At 39.6% G+C, this 23,957-nt stretch overlaps 1 protein-coding gene across 2 annotated transcripts in view; it reads right to left on the reverse strand.

The window, feature by feature from the left end:
- stk11 (serine/threonine kinase 11) overlaps positions 1-23,957 on the reverse strand; it is a 148,995-nt gene that overhangs the window by 86,799 nt on the left and 38,239 nt on the right. For both annotated transcript variants that reach the window (XM_078198304.1, XM_078198305.1), the window contains exons 2-6: positions 15,794-15,877; positions 9,570-9,659; positions 7,436-7,568; positions 3,811-3,947; positions 2,988-3,115 (exon numbers count right to left, since the gene is read on the reverse strand). In XM_078198304.1, the coding sequence (XP_078054430.1) occupies positions 2,988-3,115; positions 3,811-3,947; positions 7,436-7,568; positions 9,570-9,659; positions 15,794-15,877 (572 nt within the window). The remainder of the gene's footprint in view (positions 1-2,987; positions 3,116-3,810; positions 3,948-7,435; positions 7,569-9,569; positions 9,660-15,793; positions 15,878-23,957) is intronic.

Below are 23,957 nucleotides of genomic sequence, written 5' to 3' on the forward strand. Positions count from 1 at the left end.
GAAGCAGCAGTGCTAACCACTGTGCTACCGTGCCGCCCTTTGTGATTGAAGGAGTCATCAACAAGTCATTAAGTGGCATTAACTCAGCAATAACCTGCTCACCAATGCTCAGTTTGGGTTCCGCCAGGGCCACTCACAATCTGACCGCATTACAGCCTTAGTCCCAACATGTACAAAATAATTGAACTCCAGAGGGGAGGTGAAAGTAACTGCCCTCGACATTAAAACAGCATTTGACCAAGTTTGGCATCAAGGAGCCCTAGCAAAACTAGAGTCAATCGGAATCAAAGGGGTAAACTCTCCAGTGGTTGGAGTCATACCTAGCACAAAGGAAGATGCTTGTGGTTGTCAGGGGTCAATCATTTCAGTCCCAGGATATCACTGAAGGAGTTCCTCAGGGTAGTGTTCAAGGCCCAGTTAATCTTCAGCTGCTTCATCAATTACCTTCTTTCCATCATATGGTCAGAAGTGGTGATGTTTGCTGACGCTTGAACAATGTTAAGCCCCATCCATAACTCTTTAGATACTGAAGCAGTCTGTGCTCATGTGCAGCAAGACCTGGAGAATATTCAGGCTTGGGCTGATAAGTGGCAAGTAACATTTGCACCACACACATGCCATGCAATTACCATGTCCAACAGAACATCATCCAATCATCTCCCTTTGAAATTAAATGGCATTACCATCACCTTTGACCAGAAACTGCATCTTTATCGTTCCTTCTTCATTATTTATCCAATAAAATACACGGTAAGCAAGATCCGCAAAACTGTAACGCAGGGAAAGTCCATCTTCAGTGACCAGTTCCTCAATGGTGACCAGCAATATAAAAACTCTGGCTACAAGAGCAGGTTAGAGGCTGCGAATTCTGCAGAAAGTAACGCATCTCCTGATTCCCCAAAGCCTGTCAACCATCTAGGAGGCACAAGTCAGGAGTGTGATGGAATATTCTTCACTTGCCTTGGTGAATGCAGCTTCAACAACACTCAATTTGCTCTACACCATCCTGGGCAAAACTGCCCACTTGTTTGCCATCCCATCCAACATCCACTCCCTCCACCACCGATGCACAGTGGCAGCAGCGTGCACCACCTAAAAGATGCAGTGCAGCAAATCCCCAGGCTCCTTGTCACACACCATCCTGACATGGGAACTATATCACCGTTCCTTCACTGTTGCTGGGTCAAAATTCTGGAACCCCCCCCAATAACAACACTGAGTGTACCTACACAAGGACTGCAGCGGCACAAAGCAGCAGCTCACCACCACCTTCAAGGACAATTAGGCATGGGCAATAAAAACGTTGGCCTAACCAGTGATACCTACATCCCAAGAACGGAATAAAATAATTCAATCGCTGGAATTCTATCACCCTACTTGCCATGGAATCGGAGCAGGCGAGGGGCAGACAACGGAAATGTCTGTTGACCTCGGGCAGAAATTTCCGGTCTTGCTCCTGTAAGGCTATAAAATCCTGCCCAATTTTTCAGATTGATGAACATGTTTTGAGGTACTCGTATCAAAACTTCACTGTAAAGATGCATCCTTTGCATTTAGCCAATTTGAGCTCAACATTCCAAAAGACAACAGTGCATAACCGATGAAATACAAACAGATCTTATTACAGGAATCCAAATGATCCTCTTCAAAAGTTATTATTAATGCTTTCTGTTCCCTCATTTAAAGTTATTACCAGTGACAACACCTGAACAGACTCAGCTCCCATCCAACAGCACAAAATAGGTGTGCTCTCCAAAGGGAAGAGATATCCCAGTTATAGTAGAATACTGGCTGTGCAGCCTTAAAGTAACTGAATGATTCCACATCCAGTTCCAATTTTGTCAAATGCAATGTATTTTTCCCCCACTGATGTGAATATGCATCGGAAGATGGGTGGATAAATAAAGTTAAATTTAGCATCCATGCCCAAACTCTGAGCAATTGCATGTTGTAATATATTATGATAATGTTTTGTTTATGCTGAATGTGTAGCCTAGTTAGTGACCCATTTTTGGAAAGCGATACCTAGGGAATATTAAATATTTTTTCATTTTAATATCATCAGTGATGAAAATGGAAATTGGAAATGTAGCAATAATTTGCGTAATTTTTAACCTGAATTGCCTGTTTGAAAACCGTTGTCTGTGTCTGGAGCCATCTGTAAATTATGTATGCCAGGAATTACTTCCTGCTGTCCCTCCCAAAAACTTGGTCAGTTGTGTCGCTTTCCAGAAGTACCCCAAAAGTACTTCCACTTTTGATCTCTTTTTCCCTCTTCACCTCTCTCCATCACGTACTTCACCAAAACCAAATAGATTTGTATCCCATCTTCTTATTTTATTTTGAGTAACAAGAGTTTGACTAAACTGGAACAGAAAATGGATGCTATAAATCCAAAGATGTGCGGGTTACGTGGACTGGCCATGTTAAATTGCCCCTTAGTGTCTGGGGGACAACAGAGTAAATGTGTTGGGTTGCAGAGATAGGGCCTGTGTGAGACTGTTGTCGGTGCAGGCTTGATGGGCCGAATGCTCTCCTTCTGCACAATAGGGATTCTATGATTTACAAATCCTGTTCATTCATCAAAGTCTTCAAATATGAAGGATGTGAGCTGGCATTCTGTGAATAGCATATATCTATTATATTGTATGAGACAAGTCAAACAGATCACTACCACAGCAGTGGTTGAAGTAAATAGTGTAAGTGCATTTAAGGGGAGACTAGATGAGCATATGAGGAAAACGGGAATAGAGGATTATGTTGAAAGATAAGAGAATGCTCAAGTGCTGCTTGGACTGGCTGAGCCAAATAGCCTGTTTCTGTGTCATATGTCCTTGTAATATATATGTAATTAGTTCTTACTCAAGACGTTATTTCAAACTTCAGCCACTGGAAGTTTTGCCTGAGCTATATCACTTGTCGCTATAATTTCAATTCAAGTCCACCTATCCCCAAGACGTCACAATGCTATACTTTTCTGTGCTTACCTTGCAGTAAATCTGACAGCAACGGTCCACATTCCTCTGGAATGGTGTACTCCCCTTTCCCTATGTTTTCAAACAATTTGTAGATGTTATCGCCCTCAAATGGATAAAGTCCCGTTGTGATATTATATCTGGAAAACAAAAGTTACATTGAGTTTATCACAAGGTAAAGTTGAATTCCATATTTTGTGCAAGCATTAACATTTGGCACTAAAGTAATTTATTAGTCAAAGTAGGCTTACATTCACACTGCAATGAAGTTACTGTGAAAATCCCCTAGTTACCACATTCCGGCGCTCGTTTGGGTACACGGAGGGAGAATTTAGCAGGCCAATTCACCCAATCTGCACATCTTTGGAATGTGGGAGGAAACCGGTTCACCCGGAGGAAACCCATGCAGACACAGGGAGAACGTGCAAACTCCACACAGACAGTGACCCAAGACGGGAATTGAATCCGAGTCCCTGGCGCTGTGAGACAGTAGGGCTAACCACTGTGCCGCCCTCAGTCAGGAAGACTGGGAAAATTGTGTGTTTCCAATGGAAATGTTAAAAAAATTTACACAGTTAAATATTTGAGGTCAGAGGAAGGACGACTTTTTTTCATCACAATGATGGATAATTTTCTTGTGTTACATCTGATCACACACTTGTAAAACGTTGTAAAACTGCATGATATTGAACATATAAAACAAGTGCTTAACGCAAAGTTAGTTAAAGATGTTTTAACATTCAATTAAGAACGAACATTTTTTACATAACACCTCATGCTGCAAATTATTTGCATTTTTGTACATCAGTAAGTAATTATGCAGAACCCTTCTTACAATGTCACTCCTGCTGACCAAATGTCCACTTTGAACCCTGAAAATGTATCTAGGCCATTTGCAATTTCTGGAGGTTGGAATGCTGGTGACCCTTGACTTGTCCTACATGTGTCATCCTCTGCAAAAGGGTGCAATGCCTGAAAGTTAGAATCAAAAAAGGGGTTATTTATGTCTAGTTGGGTACAGAAAAGAAACATTTTCAAATCATCACATTCCACATAGTGGATTTTATTTTAAAATAATTTTCAATAAACGTTTGAGAGAGAACGAGTTAACATTATTCACAAAATATCAAAAAAATGCAAAAAAAATGCAACAGACTTGGACGGGGCCTTAAATTTAAACCTGCAAGCAACAGAAAATTGGGATCAAAGCTTGCCTGTTGCATTCACAGACCCCAGTATGCGCCAAAAATCCACTACCACATTGATTTTTGTTCTGACTCCTTTTGCGTCTGAGTGCAGTTCCAACCAAGCCTGATGGGATCAAAGTTTCTCCCTACCTTCATTCACAGGTGCCAAAATGGCAAGAAGTGGAAAATTACATCCAGGCATGGTCTTCTGAAGTAAGTGTTCATTGGCAAGGAGTGAAATAAAATGTTCCATTCCCTAGAACAGAACTGAATGTATTACTCGATTTTTTAAAAAGAAAAATTGACTTGTCCAAAGAGAACTGATTTGTATTGTTGCTTTTTCACTTTTCTTTTTCATGGTTTTTCTTCTCTGAATAAATCTACTTTTCTGAAGAGATTTTAACCTTCCCTACCATCAAAATATAAAGTTTCAAGGTGTTCTTTCTGAATTTTCCACAGCATCTGCATTTGACCTTTCTTGTGTATTCCCAGCATATTTAAGCAACTCTGACTGTAGGAGGTATCATGGCATGACTCTTGCCAAATTAAGGATATTGCGGATTCCATTTATGGGGGACAAGCGAAATACGTTCAAAACTTACAGGATAAAGAGATGTGTATTGTCTCCAGCCAGGGCAGTTAGTGAGATTTTTTAAAAAAAGAGGGCGGCACGGTAGCACAGTGGTTAGCACTGCTGCTTCACAGCTCCAGGGACCTCGGTTCGATTCCCGGCTTGGGTCACTGTCTGTGTGGAGTTTGCACATTCTCCCCGTGACTGCATGGGTTTCCTCCGGGTGCTCCGGTTTCCTCCCACAGTCCAAAGATGTGTGGGTTAAGTTGATTGGCCATGTTAAAATTGCCCTTAGTGTCCCGGGATGCTTAGGTTAGAGGGATTAGTGGGTAAATATGTAGGGATATGGGGGTAGGGCCTGGGTGGGATTGTGGTCGGTGCAGACTCGATGGGCCGAATGGCCTCTTTCCGTGCTGTAGGGTTTCTAAGTTTCTTACTAAGGCTTAAAAAAAACGCATGCTGTTGAGAAAAACCAAAGACGAGCTCAGCGAGGAAGATGGTGAGATGAAAGATTGATAAGATCATATTTCATCCCAAAAATTGTGAAGTACTAAAGCCAAAGCTGAGCATGTTCCATCTATTCGCAACTAGTAACTCTTCACATACTTTAAGACATTTGCTGTGCAGTAAGAAAAATGAGAATCAGTCTTACTTGAGACCACAGCAGAAGTAATATCTAATCAATTTAATTGAGCAGAAAAGTCAAGGCAGCAGCAAAGCACACAAAAAAATAACTCAGCAAATTTAAGGGATTATCTACTTTGTCCTCATGACAATTCACAGCTATGGAGCTGGCCACTGCATATAAACAGTGAATCTTACTACTTCTTAAAAACTTAAAAGCCAAATACCAAAAGGTAACACAATTTATCCAGGAAAAATAACTACCAACCAGAGAGAATAAATAGAGTAAACCATGTGTTTAGACTTCGGTGATCATGCATTGTAGGTGATTGGAGATCACTTTATATTGATAATTCAAGAATAAATATATCAAAGTTTTATATGTCTGTGTTGAAACTCAGACACAAGCTTAAAGAGAGAGATTTAAGGAAAGGCTGTCAATGTGAACCTGGTTAAAACTCTGTATGAAGCTTGCTGAGCCATCTGAATCAGAGATGAGCATCTCAGATGCAACATTGATAGTGGCTGTGATCTCAAAAAGTCATTTCAACTTGTGAAAAGCCACAAATCAAGTACACAAGTTGTCAACAACAACATTGAGCAGAATGTGTATACTAGGTTATGTCAGTCAGGGAGAGAATCTCAGTATTAGGTACCTTGCCTTGCCATCTAATTTTAAGTAGATTTTTCAAGCAGATCATGTGAAAATGGTGTAGTTGTTCTGCGTGCCCGCAGCAAAGTTCCACATCTCATCACCACCATCTCAAGGCAATCTGACTGGGCAATAAATGCAGGCCTAGTCAGCGAAGCCCACATCCCATGAACAAATTTTTAACAAGTCTCACAAGCATATAAGAGAATGGGAAGGACAAACACCCTGCATAGCTTCACTTTTCTTGAGAGAGACTAATTCTCTCATACAGGTTTTCATAGCTTTCAAAAGGCAACACTGGCCTTAGCCATTCTGGAGGTGATTTCATTGTCAATGTGATCTACTCTGGACAAGATGCTTCTGTGATAGTAAATGTGTTGACTGCTTCAAGCTTTTAACCATGGACTGTAACAGCTGGCTTCATATACTGCTTTTGCGGGACTGGCTGGTACGAGGCTTCAGGCATTTTGGTGCTGATTGTGAGATCAAGGTTATCATATACAGATGAGAAACGGTCCATGTTGCGTGGCATTTCCTGAATAGGCATTCAAGACATAGACATCAGCGAAAATTAATTCACAAACCACAGTTCTGCGCATTTTGGTTTGGGCTTGTAGTCAACAAATAGAAAACTTTGCCATCTGTGCGATATCTACTGCTAACACTAAATGCTTCCAAAAACATGGCAAAGAACACCATGCTGAACAGGGTAGGAGCCAACGCACAGCTATGCATCATCACTCTATTTGTGACTGGGAAGGCATCAGAACACACTCCACCAAGCAAGAATGCCATCAGTGAGGGGGTGGAGGTGGGCTTAAAATGAAGAATCGCAAGTCAAAGAAATGTTGAAACTAATCAATACTCCAAAACAAATGAGAGCAATTGGCACTGCAATGGACTTTATAGCATTAAAAGCAACAGAATGTCAGTCAAAGGTTTCAGTTGTTCACTATGTGGGCTCCAAGGCTGAATAGTACTGAAGAATCAATTGAATTTGAGGTTTTCAACTCACTAACGGGGATTGATCTGAAGAGAACTGGCATCTTCGATTCCAATCTTTCCATTTACACGACTTACTGTTAAGCACTGTCTGCGTGAGGCTGCACACTTCTTGACATACCTAAAGCCCTCAAGCTTTCTTCATCTTTTGAACATATCAAGGTTGACCATCCATTCCAATTAGAAAAAAGGAAACTCAAAAGTGGGCTTTAAGTTTAAAATCATTCTTAAAATAAAAATTCCGTCTGGTGTTCATCAGGAGCTAGTACAGATACTACACTATTCTTAAGCAATAACTAAGAAACATAAATTGAAATGCATCTTTTGAAAAGATCAGCAACAATAGATATTATGGCAGGCACTTAAGCAACATTAAATGAAGTATGTGTGTGCTATGCAATGGAATAAAAACTAGGATACCTACTTCAGCTACTCCTAGGTCTGAGATTTTCAAAGTGCCATCCGTTGTTAGTAGTAGGTTGCCTGGTTTAATATCTTTATGGACTATTCCTTGACTGTGCAAATATTCTAGACCGTCAATCAGTTGGCAGAAGTACCTGTCCAAATTATTTTGAGAAAAAAATGTTATACAGTAAAATCAGATTAAAGGAATGGAAAATATTAAGATAAGACAGTTTGGCCTTTGGAACATAAGAGTGCGAGACATCAACATTTACAAGATATACTACTACGATTTCTTTATTTGCACTAGGCAAGTGCATACATGATATCATAATGTTCACTAATATGAATACCCATTGTTCCGTTTAGTTCCACTCCCTGCATTCATTAATACCCAAGGTCTTTGTTACACTACATTGCAATCTGTAATGAAATAGGCAAAACTCTTTGTCAACTTAAAAATTCAACCACCAACTATTATTTTGTCTAACAACAACCACCACCCTTCAATGGTGTTTTTCATACTGCACATGCATTATAAAAATGTAATAGTAAACAACTAAGAATATCACAGAATTCTGACAGCGCAGGAGGCAGCAATTTGGCCTATTGTGTCAACACTGGCTTTCCACACAGGCATCATGACTTAGTATCATTCCCCTGCCTTTTCCTCATACCCCTGCACATTTTAATCATCTAATGCCCTCTTGAATGCCTCGATTGAACCTGCCTCCATCAGACTTCCAGGTAGTGCATTCCAGATCTGAACCAATCGCTGTATGAAAAAAAATCAATGTGCCCTCTCATTCTTTTACGAGCGTCTACTCCGTCCAGCCCCCTCATGATTTTGAGCATCTCAATCAAACCTCCTCTTAGCCTTCTTTTCTCCAAGGAGAACAGTCCCAACCTCTCCAAACTATCCCCATAACTGAAGATCCTCACCCCTGGAACCATTTCCTCTTTTGCACTCTCTCCAATACGTTCACACAACATGGCACAGGTGAGAGAGAGAGAGAGCTTGGTTAGGACAGCAGCATACCAAAATTTAAACAATGTAAAAGTTCACATTTTGGAATTTTTCTGACCGGTAGTTCCATTGCAAAGATTTTTCGGACAAGTTACATTTTAAGAGGTGTGTTTTAAACAAAGTGTATCAAAACATGTTTAATAAGAGGACTGAAAAAGCTGTTAAAACATCAGCTTCTCCCAAGGACTGTAACCAATAAGCAATTAGCTAGATTTTCTACAATGAGGTTCCGGGAATAGTGGGGAAGAGATGGTTATCAGCCTGTTGAACCTCATTATAAACGCTCCTGCCGTGGCCAACAAGTCCTAGCATTGGATTTGAACCAGAGCTTCTGGTCCAGGGGTAGGGGCACAACCACTGTGCCACAAGACCTTCTATTTATTCCTAATCAACTACACAAAGAATATAACAGCTTTCATCGCAACACAGGCAAAATTTTAGATGCAGTTTTCTTCTGGATTTCCTCATAACAAAATGGGCACTATTAACATATTGTGCACTCCTGCTCTATAATAAACTTTATTTAATACTTTTGGTTCAGGCAGTCATCAATCCCACGTTAATTAATCCCGATCCACAGCCTTAAATATGAGAATCTTTTAAATCTCGGAAACTGGTGCACAACAAATCAGCAGTATGCTACAAAGCGACAATGAGTCACTTAAATAGGCGAACTATATCTAAATCTCACTAACTTCAGTGAGAGCCTCGCAGATACTTCACAACTGAAGTCTCTACTTCATTGCTGAAGATCAACATCAGACATTTAGGAAGATATACTGCACTGACATAATATGGAGACAAATCAGGATTATAAGTTAATGCTAACTATAAAACATTGGGAGGTGAATGCTTGTTGTGGGTACCAACATGGTAGTTTTATAAAAGGAACAAAAAGGAGGAAAAATGTTATATTTTCAAGTTGTGCAAATACCCCAAATTTATTTTCCAAGTTTTTCTGGAAACCAATGCTTTCTGGGATTCAGTGGAGATGTGATTAAGAGAGGAAGTGGAAATGGGACATAAATAGAAGATGAGACCCACAAAGCAGTTGAATCAGGTATGTAAAGTTGAACTGCTTAAAAGTGAAGCCTTTGACACTGTACGATAATTAATAAAAGTTACTTACCCATGAGTTTGAAAAACTGGGAATTTCTTATCTGTGACACTGTCCAACATTTCTTGCATTCCGCACACGCAATACTCCATTACCATATACGTTAGTCAAGTCAAGGAAATGCTATATAGCAATTTATTACCAAAACATTCACGGATGATTTTATTTTAGCATTATAGCATTCCAACAAACATAAATGCATTCCTGTACATCAGTTAGTAGAGTAATTATTTGTTTCCATATTATCAAAAAGAAGCTTTGTAAGGCTTTAAATATATATATTTTTTAAAATAGGGAATTTTAACTCATTTGGAAGTCAAATTCCATCAGTTCCCATTCTTGAAAGGTGCAAGATAAAAACAAATACTTGCAACGTATAGTATTTTTAAATGGCAAGTTGTCCCAAAATGCTTCAAAGGAGGCACAAGATCGCACTAATTGAAAAAAATGAAAACTCGAAAAGTCATTTCAGTGACTTGTAAATTGAAGTTTCAAATTAAACTGCAGATTGAGAGGTTGGGGGTGTGTGTGTGTGTCATGTGAAGCAAACACAGGAATAGTTGCGTTTCTTGTGAGTTCTGGTACTACTTTGCTAGAAATCCTCTGATTTATTGTGCTCATGCAGCTCACACTCAATTAAGTTGGGAGTGAAAACTCCATTTTAGGTCTCTGGAGGGCTTTTTGGTCGAACTCTACTGACAAAATGCTGAGAAATGCTATGAAAACCAACGACAAGAAAGATCAGCCGGAGGCAACTGGAGAGAAATAGGTTCTTCAATATGGCGACTCAGCAACTGAGGCAGCTCTTGACCTGACACTTTCAAATCTCAGAATGCCTAGTTATAGAGTCAGAGAGGATTACAGCATGGAAACAGGCCCTTCGGTCCAACTTGTCCATGCCGCCCTTTCTTTTTTAAAACCCCTAAGCTAATCCCAATTGCCCGCATTTGGCCCATATCCCTCTATACCCATCATGCCCAAGTAACTATCTAAATGCTTTTTAAAAGACAAAATTCTACCCGCTTCTACTACTACCTCTGGCAGCTTGTTCCAGACACTCACCACCCTCTGAAAGAATTGCCCCTCTGGACACTTTTGTATCTCTCCCCTCTCACCTTAAGCCTATGTCCTCTAGTTTTAGACACGCCTACCTTTCGGAAAAGATATTGACTATCTGGCTGATCTGTGTCCCTCATTATTTTATAGACCTCTATAAGATCACCCTTCAGCCTTCTACGCTCCAGAGAAAAAAGTCCCAGTCTATCCAGCCTCTCCTTATAACTCAATCCATCCAAGTGTGGCCTTACCAATGTCTTGTACAACTTCAACAAGGAGTCCCAACTCCTGAATTCAATGTTCTGACCGATGAAACCAAGCATGCCGAATGCCTTCTTCACCACTCTGTCCACCTATGACTCCACTTTCAAGGAGCTATGAACATGTACACCTAGATCGCTTTGTTCTGTAACTCTCCCCAACGCCCTACCATTAACTGAGTAAGTCTTGCCCTGGTTCAATCTACCAAAATGCATCACCTCACATTTGTCTAAATTAAACTCCATCTGCCATTCGTCAGCCCACTGGCCCAATTGATCAAGATCCCGTTACAATTGGAGATAACTTTCTTCACTGTCCACTATGCCACCAATCTTAGTGTCATCTGCAAACTTACTAACCATGCCTCCTATATTCTCATCCAAATCATCAATGTAAATGACAAATAACAGTGGGCCAAGCACTGATCCCTGAGGCACACCGCTGGTCACAGGCCTCCAGTTTGAAAAACAACTCTCTACAACCACCCTCTGGCTTCTGTCACCAAGCCAATTTTGTATCCATTTAGATACCTCACCCTGGATCCCGTGAGATTTAACCTTATGCAACAACCTACCATGCAGTACCTTGTCAAAGGCCTTGCACTGCCCTCATCTATCTTCTTGGTTACCCCTTCGAAAAACTCAATCAAATTTGTGAGACACGATTTTCCACTCACAAAGCCATGCTGACTGTCCCTAATCAGTCCTTGCGTCTCTAAATGCCTGTAGATCCTGTCTCTCAAAATACCTTCCAACAATTTACCCACCACAGATGTGAGGCTCACTAACCTGCAGTTCCCAGGCTTTTCCCTGCAGCCCTTTTTAAACAAAGGCAGAACATTTGCACTCTCCAATCTTCAAGCACCTCACCCATGACTATCAATGATTCAAATATCATAGAATCATAGAATCCCTACAGTGCAGAAAGAGGCCATCTGGCCCATCGAGTCTGCACCGACCACAATCCCACCCAGGCCCTACCCCCATATCCCTACACATTTACCCACTAATCCCTCTAACCTATGCATCTCAGGCCACTAAGGGGCAATTTTAGCATGGCCAATCAACCTAACCCGCACATCTTTGGACTATCTACCAAAATACCAAATATCTTGGCTAGGAGATCCACAATTTCCTCCCTAGCCTCCCACAAAGTCCTGGGATACACTTCATCAGGTCCCGGGGATTTATCTACCTTGATGTGCTTTAAGACTTCCAGCACCTCCTTCCCTGTAATACATACACTCCTCAAAACATCACTATTTATTTCCCCAAGTTCCCTAACATCCATGCTTTTCTCAACAGTAAATACTGATGAGAAATATTCATTTAGGATCTCACCCATCTCTTGTGGATCCGCACATAGATGACCTTGTTGATCCTTAAGAGGCCCTACTCTCTCCCTTGTTACTCTTTTGCCCTTTATGTATTTGTTGAAGTTCTTTGGATTCTCCTTTGCCTTATCTGCCAAAACAATCTCGTGTCCCCTTTTTGCCCTCCTGATTTCTCTCTTAACTCTATTCCTACACCCCCTATACTCTTCAAGGGATTCACTTGATCCCAGTGGCCTATGCATGTCATATGCCTCCTTCTTCTTCTTGACCAGGGCCTCAATGTCCCGAGTCATCCAGGGTTCCCTACTTCTGCCAGTCTTGCCCTTCACTCCAAGAGGAATGTGTTTACCCTGAACCCTGGTTAACACACTTTTGAAAGCGTGCCACTTACCAGACATCCCTTTGCCTTCCCACAGACTCCCCCTTAATAACTTTTGAAAGTTCCTGCCTGATACCATCAAAATTGGCCTTGCCCCAATTTAGAATTTTAACTTTTGGGCCAGACCTATCATTCTCCTTAGCTAGTTTAAAACTAATGGAATTGCAGTCACTGGTCCCAAAATGATCCCTCATTAACACTTCTGTCACCTTCCCTTCATTATTTCCCAAGAGGAGGTCAAGTTTTGCTCCTCTCTAGTCGGGCCATCCACATACTGAATGAGAAATTCCTGCTGAATACACTCAATAAATTTCTCTCCATCCAACCCTCTAATACTATGGCTGTCCCAGTCAATGTTGAGAAAGTTAAAATCATGGCTTTGGCCATTTGGCCCAACAAGTCTGCTCTGATCCTCCGATTTTACCCTGTCCCAATCCCATAACTCTACATATTTACTCCGCTAATCCACCTAACTTTTTTTTAGCACCTGGAGGAAGCCCACGCAAACACAGGGAGAACGTGCAAACTCCACATAGGCAGTCACCCAAGGCCAGAATCGAACTTGGGTCCCTGGTGCTGTGAGGCAGCAGTGCTAACTACTGTGCCACCATGCTGCCCCAAAAGGCTGATGACTACTAATATTATCAAAGTCATTGATGAGAAACTCAGTCTATTAGCATAAACATCAGTGACCATGTTTTAGAATTGCAGAAAATTGGTAAATGACTTGACGAAGTCAAGAAGATAATTTTTACTGTGGAAAATGCAACTTCTTCGATAAAGGCCCGTCTATCAAAAAGCAGCTTTTTATAATGTCAGAACATCTAGACAATTTAGAGAACCGAAGCCAGAGGAAAAATGTTTGAATTAAGGATTTACCAACTCTGTTGTTTTTGAGTGTTGTGGGGCCGCTGCTTTGTTGTTGAAAAAAAAAGAAAAAAACTCAAATTAAAATATTTACAAAAAAAAATCTGTGGATTATTTTAATATTGATATTTAAATTCTCTCATTTAAGTTATTCCAATCCTGAAAACACTGAATGGGAACAATCACACATCTTCAAAATACAAAAACAGAGTGTTGAAACAGGAGCATTAGTTTTCTTTTGCATTATTAAACTAGAAGATAATTTTCTGCTTCGATACGGTTTCTACCTATGTCGAAAACCAGACATCCAGGAACAGAATGTGTGTGGTGGACCGTAAAGCAGTAAAGACTACATACTCTCAATTTATTAAATTCTGCAAGATCAGACAGGCCTATCCAGAGTTTAATATACATTTACATATTGTGTACATGCAGTGATGCACGAATTGGCTTGTTCTGCCTATTTTCTTTCCCTTATCTCAGTCGGTAATTCTATGCTCACAAGAATTGATGCCTAAATCTATTCCACCCACACTATGTCAGTGTTATTCACCTTATCGTATCCCATACATAAACAAGAGAACCACGTCACAGATTCTTAAAAATGATTTATTTCTATGCTAAAATGTTTTAAATGCCAAAGGTCTGAAATATTGTGATAATTTTGAATATGAAGACTGAGAAAGTGTAAAGAACTCCTTTTAATGAAACTCGTCCATCACTAGCAAGGACAGAGCTGGCTGGGCAAGATAAATGGCTGCATTGATCACCAATTTGCACAGGTGCATGGAAGGATGTACATTGTTCCCAGCAAGACGTCTTCACTTCAAATCATTTTTCTCATTGCAGAATTTGGGTATGTGGTCCAACTCATTCAAAACACAAGGAATTCATAATACAACTGCAAAATGTGAAAGCAGCATTCATGGGTTTGTACAGAAGTTGATTTTACACCATATTAAATCAGATAATGAGTTCTGTTGAAGGATTCGTTCTTAGAATCATAGAATGCTTAGAGCACAGAAGGAGGCCATTTAGCTTGTACTGGTCATGACAGCTCTCTGCAAAAGCTTCACAGTTAGTTCCATTGCCTCATTTTTACCCCGTGGCCCTGCAATTTTTTTCTGTTCAGATAATTATCCAATTTCCTTTTGAAAGCAACGATTGAGTTTGCCTCTGCCATGGGAATATATATTCTTACCTAAAATTTTACTCAACTGTGAAATTGCCTTAGAATACAACTTTTCTTTTGCAAACTGAGCAGTGGGGTTGTATGTATACAGATGCAAGTATTTCACACAATTTACAACAAGATTAAACTTCAACACCTATTAGAGAAAGAACAGACAAAAGAACAAGAATTACTTGTAATATTGACATCTCTTCCCAAAATAATTCTAAGCTTCAGAACTGATTATTAACTGAAAGTAATGAAACCTATTTATGGAGCGCCATGTTTAAAAAATATACCATAGTCACAGATCTTCAAATGCAATAGTTTTTCAATATAATAGACAGAAAATTATGGAACAAATGTGTGCCTAATTTAACCATACATCATGGAGTACAAGCAAAAAATATTGCATTTCAAAATCATCACTAGAGACAGGCCAAGTCTGTGACTTGGAATATTCCAAAGGAAACAGAAGCTCATCAGAGCAGTTGGGACGTTATGTTACAACTGTACAAGACATTGGCATGGCTACATTTGGAGTACTGCGTACAATTCTGGTCACCCTCCTATAGGATGTTATTAAACTGCAAAGGGTGCAAATAATATTTACAAGGATGTTACCGGGACTGGAAGGTTTGAATGATAAAGAGAGGCTAGATAGGTTTGGACTTTATTTTTTTCCCCTAGAGTCTAAGAGGACGAGGGGTGGCCCTATAGAGGTTTATAAAATCATGAGGTGCATCGATAAGGTGAATACCCAAAATCTATTCCCCAGGGTAGGAGATTCCTAAATTAGAGGGCATAGGTTTAAGGTGAGAGGGGTAAGATTTAAAAGGCACCAGAGGAGCAACTTTTTCACAGAGGGTGGTGCGTGTATGGAATGAGCGGTCAGAGGAGGTGGTAGAGGCGGGTACAATTACAACATTTAAAAGACATTTGGACAGGTACCTGGATAGGAAAGGTTTATAGGGATATGGGCTAAACGTAGGCAAATGGGACTTGTTCAGTTTAGGAAACTGGTCGACATGGGCCAAAGGGCTTATTTCTGTGCTGTATATCTCAATGACCCCGAGTCATCCAATTTTACCCATACGCATATCCTAAATAACTTCAAAAAAACTTACTTTGCAGGATTAAATATTACCCAGTCATTAAAAAAAGGATATATTTTTTGCTTTTCTTCATTATACAGCACATCTACCAACTGGATTACATTTTTGTGTCGTAGTCTCCTGAGCAACTGGATTTCCCTGAAAACAAGAAGACATAAAGTTGAAATAAAATAAAGGTCTTTCCACTTCAGACAGTGTTAATAAATCGATTTCCATTAAACAGTATACTGATTTGAAAACAAGATTTTAAAAAAGTTATTTAAGTTCCAATACAAATATTCTTTTCAAATAAGATGCCTTTCATTGTCACAATAGGTTATATATCTTTTGGAATACAAAGGAAAGAATCTGCACTTATGTTGTCTCTGTCAGGTCCTCTAAGTTAAAGTATGGTCACTGTTGTAATGAGGGTAAACATGGCACTAATTTTATGCACAGAAAGTTTCCACAAACAGCAAGAGAGATCACAATGGCACATGGTTAGCACTGCTGCCTCACAGTGCCAGGGACCCAGGTTCGATTACCGGCTTGGGTGGAGTTTGTCTGTGTGGAGTTTGCACGTTCTCCCTGTGTCTGCGTGGGTTTCCTCCGGATGCGCCGGTTTCCTCCCACGGTCTAAAAGACGTGCTGGTTCGGTGCATTGACCCGAACAAGTGTCGGAGTGTGGCGACTAGAGGAATTTCACAGTAAATTCATTGCAGTGTTAATGTAAGCCTTACTTGTGACTAATAAATAAACTTTAACAATAATCAGTTAGTTAGTTTTAGTGCTATTGGTGGAGGGATAGGTATTGGCCAAGACACATAGAATGCCCTTGCTGTTTCTCAGATAATGAAATTCAAAAGACAAAACCTTCAAAAATGCCACATTCCCACCACATTGAGGGATCAACCTAAGCTATGTGCTCAAGTACTATAATGGGATTTGCCAGACCTTTTGATGCAGGGTATCAAATCAAGCTGACACAACTGCACTTAATTGCAAAAGTACACATAACAGTTTATGCCCTATAAAATGACAAATTAAAACATCTGAAGTGTATAATAATGTATCATATGCAAGTATAGAACAGTGCACTGAACTGTAAATTTGTTCACTTTTAGGACAGATATATTAGTAATACAGACTATAAGTGGTAGCTCACCATACTGAAATGTTTGTCTATTTTTGTCTTTAATCAGCTCAACCGTACTTCAGCATTAGTGCTTGGGGCTACACACTAAAGTTAGATTCCCATTTAAAATCTGGCAAATCCCTCTAAGCTCCATTTCCCTATCTTTCCGTTCCAATTTCTCATTTCCTTGGGAGACCAACCTTACTAACGAAAGAGTGCAAATTAAAATTAAGATATCATTCCCACTTTCCAAACACACCAAGGTATTCGAATAATTGGAATTTCAAGCTGGTTGCACATTATTGATGTTCTAAATATCCAAATCACATTTTTGATTAGAAAGTAGGAAATAATTTGTTTAAAATCATCTACAAATTTCATATTCCCAAATTGTCCTCACTTTTTTCTTTCTGCAATAATGATATACAGTTGGAAAGCCCATATTCAAATTACACATTTGAATTATGTAAATAAAATAAACCTGCAGTTGAAAGTACTGACAGTTCCTTTTCTGTGCCACAAGAGAGCAGTAAAAGAGTGTTTTATAATATGAGATTATGAAACGACAGATTAACTTTACTACAGATGCAATACTAGAAACCCCGCATGTTATATATCCACATCTACAGATGGTCTATGGAATTAAGGGATAAAAATTGAAAATAATTTTTAGTACATAACTCCAATCATCTAAGAAATTCTCGCACACTTCCTAACAGGCAGCTGTCGTAAAACATTGGTCCAAATCTGGGAGTTAATCAGTTATCATGGATTCTTGACAGGAAATGTGCACTTCAATAAGAAAAACATTTATAGTATTGCATTTATTTTCCTTAAACGCATTTATCACCAATTCCAAAAACTTGACTTACTATTTTCTCAGACTATACTTACCATTTGATTAACTGAGAGGTACGGAAGGGAATTTCAAGTTAAACCTTGCTGAAGATATCCCTCTCCCACTTGTAGCAGCCACCCCATATCCTAACCAAAGTTAGGCCTAGCTGAGATCTACAATGACTTCAATCCATAGTTCACTACCATCCCATGGCTCAACAGTTTGGAATTGCATGTCGTATGAACAATGACATATACTTTAGTTTGCACAATGCAAGGCAATGTTTTTAAATAGATACAAAATAGATAAAGCAATGAACTGCATGAAAGTGTATTGAAGGAGGGTGAGAGTCCAGAAATATTCCTCAATTATGCAGCCAATTTTCCAATAGCTAATGGCAAGGATTTCTTCATTATAAATTGCACTTAAGCCACGTTACTGGAGTTGTACATTGCTGACATCATGCATAAATCCATGTGCATGATTTGATTTTAGGCTGGGGTATTATAAGCATGAATTAAATTCAATTATTATTATTCAAGCACAGTGCTTTCAGAACTCTTCTTTAATACCCAGCCAAAATATTTTCTATATTTACAGGTTCAACAGTTTATTCTCTGAATAGTTAACACACTAATACTAAGAACATCACACTATAAATATACTGGTTCTAGAATTAAGTGTACACAATATTGCTTCCTCCACTTATGCAAAATGATGACACTCTACCAAATAAAAATTCTGAAACCTTTCCCCAGATCATCTACAATGTATATAGTAAAAGTCTAGAATACAAGAGCAGGGATGTACTTCTGAGGCTATACAGGGCTCTGGTCAGACTCCATTTGGAGTACTGTGAGCAGTTTTGGGCCCCGTATCTCAGAAAGGATGTGCTGGCCTTGGACAGGGTCCAGAGAAGGTTCACAAGAATGATCCCTGGAATAAAGAGCTTGTCGTATGAGGAACGGTTGAGGACTCTGGGTCTGTACTCATTGGAGCTTATGAGGGGATGAGGAGGGATCTTATTGAAACTTACAAGATACTGCGAGGCCTGGATAGAATGGACGTGGAGAGGATGTTTCCACTAGCAGGAAAAACTAGAACCAGAGGGCACAACCTCAGGCTAAAGGGACGATCTTTTAAAACAGAGATGAGGAGGAATTTCTTCAGCCAAAGAGTGGTGAACCTGTGGAACTCTTTGCCACAGAAGGTTGTGAAGGCCAGGTCATTGAGTGTCTTTAAGACAGAGATAGATAGGTTCTTGATTAATAAGGGGATCAGGGGTTATGGGGAAAAGACAGGAGAATGGGGATGAGAAAAATATCAGCCATGGTTGAATGTCAGAGCAGACTCGATGGGCCGAATGGCCTAATTCTGCTCCTCTGCCGTATGTCTTATGGTCTAAGCTTAATCAAAATGTCTGCAATTAAATATCTTTTGTTTTTTTCTGTAATTATTTCGCATCAGTGGAATTTGGTTTTAAAAAAGTGAAAAATGAAACAACTTAAAACTAACCCTAACATAGACTTACAAAATCAGTGCTTAAGCACAGGACCATGGAATTGATCTCAAGTGAAGCAACAACAAATCCTATGTTCTAAATTTGGAGTTCCAACATTCAACTTGTATATGCAGGGTATTATATCATCAGATGACAAGAGTTAGGTACAAAATAGAAAGGGATTCTGGCAAAACATTTACTACCCCTACACCCAACTACTGCCAGTAGTTCCCGATTTATAAAAAAAACTAAAATTCAAGGTTCCGGTTTGCCAGAAATATTACAAATTAGACAAATCTAATACAAACAGGTTAGTCAGAAGATTAAACTATTCACTTATCTTTGAATTCTCAGTTGCTTAAACAAGTATGACTGTAATATAATGCAAAGCTGAAACACACACAATTTGAAAAATAGAAGCAGCTCACATTTTTCTTACTGATGGTAATCATTACTTGAATACCCTACACAACGTGCTTAAGTGGGAGTGCAATCAGAATGCTTCACATCCTTTGTTGAGTTTTTAAATTGTGTAATGGAAGTCCAAATTCTTATACAAACTCTGACTGCAGAGGCTAATTGTACCAAAACTGGGAATTTATCAAAAGATGTAGTAGTCTAGAAAGCTTTATAGACTGGGTCCCAGGTTTTTATTCTTGTTCTATAAGGAAACCCATTTCAGCCAGGGAGTAGATAGATTGCTACAATTATTGCCAATGGCTCTGAGTGGAAAGTGCATCAGATGAAGTCAATTCAAGCTCGACTATGATTCCGCACAATTGAATTAGCTGTGATGTTCACTGTTTATGCTCACACGTTATGAGTGGCCAGATTGACAGGATATAGGAAGACAGGTGGTGCCTATGGGACTGTACCCAAGCAAGAAGCAGCAACTTCAGCAGATGAAGGGATAATAAAAAACAGAGCGAAGGATGCAGAGGACAAACTGAAGCAAATGAAAAGTCAGCAGTGAAGTTAAGTGTTACATAGAATGTATGGTACAGAAACAGACCACTCAACCCAAACGTCTATGATGGTGAAGAAGCCTCCAGTTTCCCTAATTATCTAACCCTATCAGAATATACTGCAATCCCATTCTACTTCGTGTTCCTTTATAAATTTCCCGTAAGTGCATCTATGCCATTTGTCTCAATTACTCCACGTGCTTTCAAGATCCACATTCTAACCACTCACTAGGTAAAGAAATTTCTTCAGAATTCCTTAATGAATTAATAGTGATCACCTTGTGTTTATAATCACCAGTTTCAGATTCCTGCAAAAACAGAAATTCCATCTGAATTTTAAAAGACCTCTATTAAGTCATCCCTCAGTCTTCTCTTTTCTAGTGAAAGGATCCCCAGTTTCTTCAGTCCTTCATATGTACATACATACAAACATATAAATTAGGAGCAGGAATAAGCCATTAGGCCCCTCCAGCCTGTTCTGCCATTCAATAAGATCATGGCCAAATCTGATTGCGACCTCAATTCCATATTCCACCGACCCATTAACCTTTGATTCCCTTGTTAATCAATAATCTATCTGCTTCTGCCTTAAAAATATTCAGTGACCGTGCCTCCATTGGTCTCCAGGGAAGAGAGTTCCAAAAATTCATGACAAAAAAAATCTTCATCTTGGTCTGAAATTACACACCTTTTTTTAAACTGTGTCCCCCTCCCTCCCGTTTTAGTCTCGCTCACTAGGGGAAAACATCCTTTCAGCATCCACCCTGTCAAGTCCTCCTCAGAATCTTACATGTTTCAATAAAATCATCTCTGTCTTCTAAATTCCCAATGGATACAGGCTCCAACCTGTCCAACCTTTCCTCATAAGATATACCCGAGAGGGAATTAAGTCGAGGGAATGTTCTCTGAAGTGCATTTACATCCTTTCTTAAATAAGGAGACCAAAACCGTACATAGTAGTCAGATGTGCTCTCACCAACACACTGTACAACTTCCTAACAGCTGTAACCTCTCAATTTTGTTACCATCACTAAAGCACCTGAATCTCTGATGTAATTATTGAGTTTCAATTCAGATAGACCATGGAAAACCTTTGGCCTATATATAGAAGGAACTTCACAATTGGACAGACGTCAACTGATAATCCCAGTAAAAGTGACTGTTTGCTTCAGCCTCTTATAACCTTTAATGGATTGATTAACATTACAAGATTCCTGATTAGGAACATGTTAACAGATCTGTTCAGATTCTCCCTCTTCTTGTGATACATTCGATTAATTTTAGCATCTGAATAATGGATGGTTCCTGGGCACCACAACTGACCTGACAATAAATGGCTGTTTTCCCCATCCTCCCAAAACCATTTGAATCTGTTCAAATTTGCAGGTGTTCTCAGACCTAGAAACCACAGACTTATACTTCTAATTTTTAATGACATTTCTGCAAAAGAGCACTTAGCAAAAAAAAATTGAGCAATTAAATAAAGAATAATGGTGACAACCAGTTATGCAACCCAAATGGCTCACAATGCATTTCCAGAAAGCACTGAAATGGAATGTACAAGCAGAATAACAATAATTAAAGCCAACACCCTGATTTGAATAGGGTGTTGCTCCTTCATTGCCGTGAGTCAAAATCCTAGAATTTCCAACCCTCAATTTGCAAAGTACCTTCACCACATAAACCCCCAACGGTTCAAGAAGGCAGCCTACCACCATCTTCTCAAGGGTGACTAGAGAGAGGGCAATGGTGACTTGCCAGCACTTCCAGAGAATAAAAAGTAACATTGAAAACTTTCTACCATCAAAACTAACTATGTGAGCATCAAAAGTAATTTCAGGATCAACCGCAAACAATGCAAGCACTGTACACTATAGGTAAAGAATAGAACACCTCACAAATTTCAATAAAATTTCAGACAATATATCTAGCACTGCATTTTTCACAGAATTAACTGAATGGGCAATTTGTCAAGTTTCTGCAAGATTTGGTTCTTGCAAAGCAATTGCAGATTATACAATGTAATATTTAATTAGGAGATGGGAAGGCAAAAGAAGAGGGAATGCACAGAAAAGTCAGAGTCAAAGGTACTGAATGAAAGTTTAGAAAAGGATTATATATGCTGGAAATCAGAAGGGAAAGACCTTGAGCAATAATACAAAGAAAAACGATGCCAACCAGTTATTCAAGTAAAGGGCTGCCCAAAAGCAGCATCCCAGGGCACACACTGCAATTACACATGGTACTAAAACAGAACGTACAAGCAGAATAAGAATGAGTATTTTAAAAGCAATACTTTGGGAGGCAGGAAGCCAACATTGCCTGCCAAGGATGAGGACGATGTGCAAACAGAACGTGGTGTAGGATAGAAAAAGTAGTAGGATTTTGGATAAACTGGAGTTTATCAAGGGTGGAGGATGCGAGGCAAAACAGCACATTACAGCAGTCCAATCTGGAGATGACAAAGCTTTTGACAAACTGCAACTGAAGTAGAACGAGAAGCAGAGGCATTCATTGTCAAAGTAAGTGATTGCGGCAACATTTGGGGTTTAAAGCTCAAATGGAATGATAAAAATTGCTAATAGCTTGATGCGACTAAGACACTGACCAGCAAAAAGATTGAAATTGGATGAAATAATCTAGAAAGATTGTCAAGAATACTGTTCTTCAGCAAGAAGCTGTGACTCATCCAAGACTTTATGTTGGACTAACAGTATGGAGACCAGGTGAAGATTCAGGAAAAACATTGGAGAAGTGGAACTAACTATAAGCATTAAAGTTGATTGCATACTTGCTGATATATGATCAAGGTAGAACATGTAGACAAGAAAGAAAAGGAAGACACCAGAAGTGACAGCAGAGAGTGGGTGGAGAGTCATTGACAGAGGCTTTTAGTATCATATATACAGATGAATAAAACTGGGATATGACAACAACAGGGATTTTCACAGTAACTTCATTGTAGTGTTAACGTAAACCCACTTGTGGCACTAATAAATAAAATAAATATACAGTTCCAAGGCACCCTTTAACATAAAGCATCCCAAATTTCACAACCAAAGGAGGAGATATTAGGGCAAATGAGCAAAAGCTTTGTCAAAGAGGTAAGTTTTAAGGGGTGCCATGGAGGAAAGCAAGCCACAAAGCCCAGAGTGGAAATTCCAGAGCTTAGGACCGAGGCAGCTGACATCACAGCCACCAATGGTACAGCACTTAAAATTTGGGAATGCTCAGGAGGCCAGAAGGGGGGACATCTTGGAAGGTTGTGGGGCTGGGAAAGATTGCAGAGATAGGGACGCACGAGGCCATGGAGCGATTTCAAAACAAGGGTAAGAATTTTAAAATTGAGACATTACTTAACCATTAGACAGTTTAAGTCAGCAAGCAAATGGTGATAGGTGAGCAGCATTTGTTGCACAGTTGAATATGGCAGCAGAGATTTGGATGAGCTCAAGTTTACAGAGGGTAGAATATGGACTGGCCAAGTGTGTTAGAATAGTCAAGTCTGGGGGTAACAAATGCATGGATCAGGGTCTCAGCAGCGGATGAGCTGAGGCAGGGGTGGAGTCAGGTGGAGGTGGGAATAGGGAGATCTTAGTAATAATGCAAATACATAATTGAAAGCTTGTCTTGGGGTCAAATATGACATTGAGGTTCTGAACAGTCTGATTTGGCCTCAGTTGCCAGGGAGAGGGTTGGAGTCAGTGACTAAGGAGCAGTTTGTGGCTAAGCAGGCCAAAGAAATCACTTATTTTAAAGAAATGCAAATAACAAAAGCAATTCCTGCACTCTTCTCTCAC

The sequence above is a fragment of the Mustelus asterias genome, chromosome 26 (assembly GCF_964213995.1).
Source record: "Mustelus asterias chromosome 26, sMusAst1.hap1.1, whole genome shotgun sequence".
Classification (NCBI taxonomy): domain Eukaryota; kingdom Metazoa; phylum Chordata; class Chondrichthyes; order Carcharhiniformes; family Triakidae; genus Mustelus; species Mustelus asterias.